The sequence below is a fragment of the Aethalodelphis obliquidens genome, unplaced genomic scaffold (assembly GCF_003676395.1).
Source record: "Aethalodelphis obliquidens isolate GAN/ISIS:26980383/991018 unplaced genomic scaffold, ASM367639v1 scaffold1, whole genome shotgun sequence".
NCBI lineage: Eukaryota > Metazoa > Chordata > Mammalia > Artiodactyla > Delphinidae > Aethalodelphis > Aethalodelphis obliquidens.
The window spans coordinates 87706594-87715626 of record NW_020837945.1 but is presented as its reverse complement, the minus strand read 5'-3'; the positions used below and the strand labels follow the sequence as shown (position 1 = coordinate 87715626).

The window sequence follows — 9033 nt, the reverse complement described above, 5'->3', positions numbered from 1 at the left end:
GGCAGGCGGACTCTCAACCACTGCGCCACCAGGGAAGCCCCTCATTGTAGTTTTGATTTGCATTTCTCTAATAATTAGTGATGTTGAGCAGCTTTTCATGTGCTTCTCAGCCATCTGTATGTCTTCTTTGGAGAAATGTCTGTTTAGGTCTTCTGCCCATTTTTGGATTGGGCTGTTTTTTTTTTTTTTAATATTGAGCTGCATGAGCTGTTTATATATTTTGGAGATTAATCCTTTGTCCATTGATTCATTTGCAAATATTTTCTCCCATTCTGAGGGTTGTCTTTTCGTCTTGTTTATGGTTTCCTTTGCTGTGCCAAAGCTTTGAAGTTTCACTAGGTCCCATTTGTTTATTTTTGTTTTTATTTCCATTACTCTAGGAGATGGATCAAAAAATATCTTGCTGTGATTTATGTCAAAGAGTATTCTTCCTATGTTTTCCTCTAAGAGCTTTATAGTGTCCGGTCTTACATTTAGGTCTCTAATCCATTTTGAGTTTATTTTTGTGTATGGTGTTAGGGAGTGATCTAATTTCACTCTTTTACATGTAGCTGTCCAGTTTTCCCAGCACCACTTATTGAAGAGACTGTCTTTTCTCCATTGTATATCATTGCTTCCTTTGTCATAGATTAGCTGACCATAGGTGTGTTCCCCACACCATTTTTAAATGGGAAAATTTATTAAATACTTCATGTCAGTCATTCTCCTGGATAATCTACTTATGTCATCTCATTTAACCGTAACAATGTAGTTACACATTATTTCCACTTTGCAAGGAACTGAGAATTAGAAAGGCTGAGGAAGTTGTAGAGATCACACAGCTAGTAAGCCATGAAATCAGGTTTTGAACTAGGAGACAGTTTGACTCCAATCTGTTTTTTTCTTTCCGTAGGTTACTGCTCGAAAATTTTAAAAAATACTAATAAAACTATCCAAACTTATGGAGTCTGGCCTTGATTTGACTGACATTTTTGTAAACTCACTCGAATGTTTACAGTACAGGAAAAGAAGTCTGGGTCACCACTGGACATCTCCACACTTCTTATAAATCTCAAGTCAACAGAGCCCTAAGCAACCCTAAGCCTGAGAAAAATGTTAACCAGGATAAACTCTGTCTATTATTACCGAGGGGAAATAAGATATTAATTTGATAGATTCCTCATATATGTTGCCATTTATTTGAATTAATGCTCCATTAGGTATTCAGAGAGTACAGAAAGATCAATGATGATCAGCTGGGGGTTGGCAAAGGAAACAAACCCAAAGCATTATTTTAAGGGCTGAAGGGATTGCTTTCTTTCTTCAGACTTAGAGAAAAAGCAAAAGTATTGACAGCTAGATATGGGTCCCAAGGAAAGAAGGGAGACTTGTTTCTGCTCAGGATTGGGGTGTGTGTGTGTGTGTGTGTGTGTGTGTGCACGTGTGTGTTGGAAGGCAATAGTCACATGCTGGGATCCAATTGCACTCAGGCGGGTTTGGAGGACCCCTCTCGGCCTCTCTGCCTTAGGAAGGCCTGAGCAGCGACTTACTCTTTAGGGGTGTGTTGATTAACTGTGGACTTCAAGTAAAACTGTATTATGTTCAACCTCAGAAACATTTACCAAAAAATCAGGGACCATGACCTCCTGGACAAAAGGAAAACTGTCACAGCACTGAAAGCAGGAGAGGACCGGGCCATTCTCCTGGGACTGGCCATGATGGTGTGCTCCATCATGATGTACTTTCTGCTGGGAATCACACTCCTGCGCTCATACATGCAGAGGTAAAGCCATTGGGTGCTTGGGACTGTCTTTTGTCTCCCTTCTCCCTCCTCCCACACAGCTTATCAATCTTGAGGTCCTCTTCCTCACCTGCTTTCCTAAAAAGAACTTTGAGCAGCGCCTGGCACATACTATTTGTCAATAATGGTATCTAACAATAATGATAAAAATCGTTATATGTATAAACTGCTTACTATGTGCCAGGGACTTGCCATACATTACTTTTTTAATTCCCATAACTCTTCTACAAGTATGAATATACTCATAAAAATGGCAAAACTGAGGCTCAAGATAGATATAATTTGCCCAGTGTCATACAGCTTTAGTGTTCGGCAGAGCCAAGATTCAAAACCACATCCTGTTAATTCCAGAATCCCTATTCTTGCCTCTTCACACCTCTGTCCATTCTCCACCTGCATTCCTTTCCACCACACCCCACTCTTCCATCACTCCAAATATTAGTGGTTCTCAACTGCACATTTCAACTTCCTAAGAAACTTTTAAGAATACTGACATCCAGGCCCCACCACAATCATTCCACAGGGTCAGATTTAGTAGGTCTGGAGTGGGACCCATTCACCAGTAGCTTTTAAATTTCCCCAGGTGATTCTAATAGGTTGAAAAACACTACTATGCACTAACTTTTTAAATTAAAGATTTTGAACCCTTCTTATTTAAATATTTGCCCTAGGTTTACTGAATAGAGAGGCAATTGAATACTGAGTTGTCAAGTGTTCCTCCTGAGTAAGCCACATGATAAACCTCCACAGCATCTCTAGCTAACTGTTGTCCATAAATTGGACACTTTGAGCACAGGAAAGCCCAGCATTGCTATAACTAATGGGGAAGGTCTCAGAGTGCTTCAGCTTAAAGAAACGAGGCCCTTTCAAATGAAAACTTGAGGTTTCAATCCAAAAGAGAATCAAACCATTTTGTGGCATTCATTTCCCCACCTAAATTAATACTTTCATTTTAGAAGGAAACTCTAGTTGAAACACAGTAATCTGCTAAAATTAAGGCATCATCTTTCCCATTTGTGGCTGCTCTGCTCTGTTTCTCTGATGCCTTCAGCTGTGCTGCTTCTCAGTGAAAGCTCTGATGCCTCAGACCCCAAGAGTTCACTGACTCCAAAACCGCTTTCAGATCCTCACATCTGCTTAGAACCATCTAAGACTTTTTTCCTCCTTGTATAAGCAAAATCTGACCACCCATGTCCCAGGAAAATACAAATTGCCACACCAGAGGGGGTCAGTGCTAGTATCCTGGCTCTGGTATGAAACTGGACATGGAAAGGGTGCCCTGTCAACACACGTCCAGCAAAAAGAAGGGCTATTAATCTGCAAAGAATGTTTTCTGATCACTCTGGTAATCAGCTTATATCCAGAAGCAAAACATTGATTCTGGGTGTGTTACTTCCTAATCACAAATATTACCCTTGATCATAAAATTATAAATGTTTTAGAATGAAAAGCTGACCAATGGGCAGCTGGAGGGTTTGTTTGTTTGTTTAATCTTTCTAATTGAGAGGTCCCAGGGCACTGATAAGAACCCATTAATCTGCATATAACAAGAGCCTCTTTTCCACTGTTTGTGGGGAAGAAGGGCAGCACCATGGAACGAGCCCGGGCAGTAGAGAAATAGAGGATTGGATGGAATCACAATTTCCATCACTTATTAGCTGTGTGTCCTTGCATGTATTTGATTTCTCTGACTGTCAATTCACTCAGCTTTAAAAGGAATTAATACCTAACCTATAGGGTTATTGGGAGAACAAAGAAGACAATGTATGTAAAGCACCAGTTAGGGTGACAGGGGATGCAGTAAGTGATTGCTCTTGGTATAATCAAAAGGTGGAGTTATCTTTTCTCCCTTATTAGAAAGACCTTAAAGAAATATATCACTGTCCTTTCATCTGTCACATTGGACCTCAAGCCCCTCCACCCTTTCACCATCTCTCCTCCCCTTCTCCCTTACCCCTTCGCTGCCTACAAACTGGGCAGACATTGCGAGGTGAGGACCAAGGCATGGCAGGAAGCAGCTTAAAATGCAGAAATGCAGGGTGAGTACAGGTTGTGATGTAAAAAGATGCTGCCTTATGCTTACCAATGAATTTGATAAGGAAAAATATCTAACTTAAATCAAGCACTGGAAAAGATGATACTATATCTGATGGAAATCATTGGCAAAGTTCTCAGATGCCAGGCAAAGTTTGTCTGTGTTTATATTATAGTTAGCCTAAAGCTGCTCTATTTAAAAACATACACATTAACAAATAGGTTGTATTATAGATCCTAAAGATTTTTCAGGTCAAGGAGCTGACAAATGTTCCCCTCTGATTACACCTTCTTTGCCCTTGGCATTTGGGCCTGTGCTTATTCTCCTCCTCTCTGTGTAGTGTGTGGACCGAGGAGGCTCAGTGCACCTTGCTGAATGCATCCATCACGGAAACATTTAACTGCTCCTTCAGCTGTGGTCCGGACTGCTGGAAACTCTCTCAGTACCCCTGTCTCCAGGTGTACGTTAACCTGACTTCTTCTGGAGAGAAGCTCCTTCTCTACCACACGGAAGAGACAATGAAAATCAATCATGAGGTAGGAGCTGGGCGCACACTGCATCTCGTTCACCCACACACAGCTCCGCACCGTTCCATCTCTCTATCAAGTTCCCCTGTGCCAGCACTTCAAAGGAAAATCCCACTAGGAAGCAGGCCCTTCCTCATCCAGTCACAGAACTCACTACACTACTTGACTCTCTTACTTGGGAAACATTTATTTTCTGTGCAAGTGGTGGTCAAATCACTCCCCATTTTGGAACAGTGAAGATTTAGCCTTTACTTTCATTTAGAAGGGTAAACATTATGTCCTTATTGATACACAAATAGACTTAGTCTTTCAAAGCAAATGTGCAGTTTAGTCACAGTTGTACAAGCCAAAAAGCAAGATATTTGTCATATACCTGGGAACCACGGGGTAAAACTATATTTTGCTTTTCCACGGTCATTGTCACTTCATTCTGTGGTCTTGGAGATGTAACTTAAGCTCTCTGAGCCTCAGTATCCTTTTCTCTAAAAATGTAGTAACAATGACCATCTTGCAAGGTCATGCACTGTGAGGATTAGAACAGAGTATGGAGAGTGCTGAGCAGAGCACAGGTGAGACCTTCAACCCATGGTCACAGTATGTGGGCCTGTGCATATTTCTTCACATGTGTTATGTTCATAGAGGCTGAATTTTCCAGCACTAACACATTCAAGTCCACGTGCTGGATGCTCAATATGTATTGTATTAAAGCTGCACATAAAATTTGCATTTAAAAGGTCTGGGATGACTAGTAACGTGTCAGCAGAACCAACCTGCCATTATCAATTTTAAGTTAAATACATTGTGTTTTGGATTTATGGTAGCAATTTAGATGGCCAGAGTACTTTCATATGCCAAGACAACCTGATACCATTCTCCAACAGGACAATTGGCTCTCGTCACCAGGATACAATTCTCACAACTCTAGCCTTTCTTGTAAAAACTTTTCATTATAATTATCAGCACTTAAATGATACAGATTATATGTATTGAAAAAAAATTCAGTAGCTGCAAAGCTTGATACTAGAACATAGGATTCGTTTTGTGATATATTAACAAAAAGTAAGTAAACCCACCTTGCATTTTGGTTACAGTAACTTCAAAGAATTCTTGCAAATATCTCTAAGGACACAATGTCTGCTCTGATTTCCTTTTGTTTGTGGTACCCACAAACAATACCAGTCCTAATCCTATTCTACAAATATACATAGCTTAGTTCTCCCACAAAGTATATGTTTTTCAAGATCCCTCAAGCCAAGTTTTTAAATCAAAACTGACCTGTAATGATGAATGTCTGTAAAACTCTCAAATCTCCAAGGAATTGGAAATTGGCCAAAATTGAATGGGCATCAAAAAGTGGGACATATTTCCATTTTCTCGTTTTGACACTTTATCACTACAGTATGAATGCAGTATGAATGAATGCAGTATGTAAGCTATAAACCCTATGAATGCAGTATGTAAGCTATAAATCGGAAGCGAACCTACCATGGAAAATCTCAGTTAAAATTTTAGGACCAGTATTCTGTCTGCTGTCAGTATGATACTAGGTCATTGTTTGGTTTATTTACCTTGTTTTTAACTGTAAAACATGGAAGAAATGAAAAAGTACAGCTCAAGCACTTGTTATAGAGATTCCCCCACATAACCACCATGAAAGCAAAGAAATAAAACATATCCTGCACTTATCCTGCACCTTGCAGTTCTGGTGACTAATGTTATTAAGTACATTTTCATTTATTTATTGGCATTTTGAATATCCTTTTTTTTTATAATGTCTGTTCAAGTCCCTTGTTTTCTATTGAATTGATTCTATTGGATGGTTTCTTCTTAGTATCCATTGTAGGAATTCTTTAAATCTAGATATGAACCTTCCTTGATTGTTGCATTGCAAATACCTTCTCCTGAAATGAAAGGTGGCCTTTTCACTCTCTTAATGATGTATTTGAATGAAAGAAGTCTCTAATGCCAGTGCAACCAAACCTTGTCAATATTTTTCTCTTTTCTCTTTTTTCTTTTTCCTTTCTTCCTCTTCTTCTTCCTTTCTTTCGTTTTCTTTTCTTTCTTTTTTTCAAACGTTTGGTTGTCCTGCTGTCTGTTTAAAAAGTCTTCACCTACCCTGAGATCATGAAGTCATTCTCCCAAACTATCTTCTAGAAATGTTATTGTTTCTCCTTTCACATTTAGAGTACAATCTGCCTGGAATTGATTTTTATGCAAGAGTCAAGTTTCTAGGTTTCTTTTTTATTCATATGGACAATCATTTGTCCAAGTCCATTTATGAAAAGACCACCCTTTCTTCACTGGATTATTTTTATGATCCCATTTTCCCCTCTATTTTCTTGGAAGTTATGTGTTCTGTCACTATTCTTTTAGTGTTTAACTAGTGATTACAACTTGCAATCTTGACTAATCAAGGATATTAAAACATTTTAACTCCATTTATTCTCTTCTCAAGTTATATATTATCATCATTTTTATTCGATATATACTTTAAGCCCATGAAGATATTATTATTGTTTTTGTATATAGTAGCTATCTATTTAGATGTGTCCACATCATTTTCCATTCTCTTATTCTTCATTCCTTCCTTCATCCTTGGTCTGGGATCATTTTTTCCTACTTCCTGAAGAACACTCTTTAATTATTTAGTGCAATATCTGCTCTAAAGAAATCTCTAAGCATTCATTTATCTGAAAATATTTTCTTTTCATTTTCATTCTCAAAGTATATATTCACTGAGTATATAATTCTAAGTTGGCTGTTATTTTATTTCTGTACATTAAAAGCATTCCATTGTCTTCTGGTGAGCATTACTACTATTTGGAAATCAGCTCTCAGTCTAATTGCTACTTCTTTGAAGGTAATTTTGGTCTACTTTAAAGATTATTTTCTTTGGTTTTCTACAGTTGAACTACTATGTGCCAAAGTAAACATTTATTTCTATTTAGCCTGCTTAGTGTTCCCAGGGCCTCTCTCCCTCTTCCTTGATGTTCTTTGTCAATTTTAGAAGGTTCTCAGTCATTATCTCATCAAATATTATCTCTGCTCTCATTCTTTCCCTCTTCTCCTTTTTGAATTCCTACGGACTGTATGTTAGGTATTCTCATTGTATCCCCTGTGTGTCTTCCTGTCTCTTTTGTATTTAATATTCTCCCTCCTTTTGTCTCTCTGTGCTTCATTATAGATATTGACCTACCTTCTGATTCACAGTTCTTTCCTCAGCTCTGACTAATCTCTTAAACCCATCCATTGAGCTCTTAATTTCTCTTATTGTATTTTTCATTTCTAGAATATCCATTTGGATCTTATTTATAATTTCTAGTTTTCTGCAGTATTCTAATTATTCTCTTTTAAATTCTTCAACATAAAAGTAAAATTGTAGTTATTAAAGTTTATTTTGATGACTACAATATCTGAAGCCCCTATGTGCCTGTTCTATTTTTTTTTAATTGTTTTCATGTTGCATTGTAATGTCTGGTTATTTTTTATTAGTTGTCAAACACCATATATGCAAAATTATTTATAATAACAATTTTAAGCCTAGGTTGATATCATGATGTCATCTTTTCCAAAAATTATTTCCATTTGCTTCTGCAAGGCCCCTAGGTGCCATTCATGATCACCTTATTCTGACTACATAAATTGAGATATTCAAGTTTGAACTTAAGTCCCTTTGAGGACCTATCTTCTTCAGGTTGACCATTACTCCTAGGATGCAGCCCTTAACAGTCCCAGCCCAAAGTGAATAGGGTGTCATCAGAGCCCCCACTTGATAGGTTGTTAATGATAATTCCTGCCCTTAGCTCTTCAAGGCTGTCAAAAATTCCATCCAACCTTTTAGGATCTCAGCCCCCTTCTAGAATCAACAGACACTTCCAGGGGAAAGAAAACACCAAACAGCTGGATCACCTTCCTGGCCCAGTAGTTCTTCACTCGCTGGTTAGCTGTCCTCTGCCTTTAATCAGAAGTAGATATGTGGAAAATACAGTTATCGCCATGTCAAAAGGTCACTAAACCATGATCTTAATGTAGCATGAGAAATATACAGGATATTCCTGGGGAGAAAAATTAAAATATTCTCTATCTTGACCTCTCCTTCTTATTACTATTCCCCAAGCTCACCAAAAATAGTAGTCTTTCCCATAGTTACCAACGAATAGGCATGGTTTTACTGAGATACATAAGGCACTACTGACAATGTTTGATTTGGGACAACAGGAGGCAAAGGTATATCAGTCAAGCTGTCTGCTTCTTTGTAGAAAGATACCCAAAAGGATTTTATTTTTAAATTTTCACACTCTCTCATATAGTCTTTTTCTTTGGCTTTTAAATTCAGTGACCAACCTCTTGTCCATATTACAGCTGAAGCTGCTTAAGCTGATAAGCTGGCATGCTCTTGTGGAGCAACTGGCTGACTAACGGTCTCTAGGAGCTGCAAGCAGGCTCAAGAGCCCCTGCCTCTTCTGGCTACAAGGCTGTCACAGGAATCATAAACTGTGGCTGCGTATTAATTCACTATGGTTGTTAAATTTCTCAATGCTGATCTCCTTTGAGAGTTTAAAACCTTGTTTACCCACCAGGGATCCCCAAAACATGCCCATCTGATTTAAAAGAGTATTAAAAATGAATCTTTGTGCAAAACCAGAAAGTATATCCATTTTTGGTATGTAGTGTACTACCATATATGTAGT

At 38.2% G+C, this 9033-nt stretch overlaps 1 protein-coding gene across 1 annotated transcript in view; it reads left to right on the top strand.

Moving 5' to 3' along the window:
* KCNMB2 (potassium calcium-activated channel subfamily M regulatory beta subunit 2) overlaps window positions 1–9033 on the top strand; it is a 251494-nt gene that overhangs the window by 233505 nt on the left and 8956 nt on the right. Inside the window, exons 3-4 of the mRNA XM_027111497.1 lie at window positions 1592–1762; window positions 4156–4351. Coding sequence (XP_026967298.1) covers window positions 1592–1762; window positions 4156–4351 — 367 coding nt within the window. The remainder of the gene's footprint in view (window positions 1–1591; window positions 1763–4155; window positions 4352–9033) is intronic.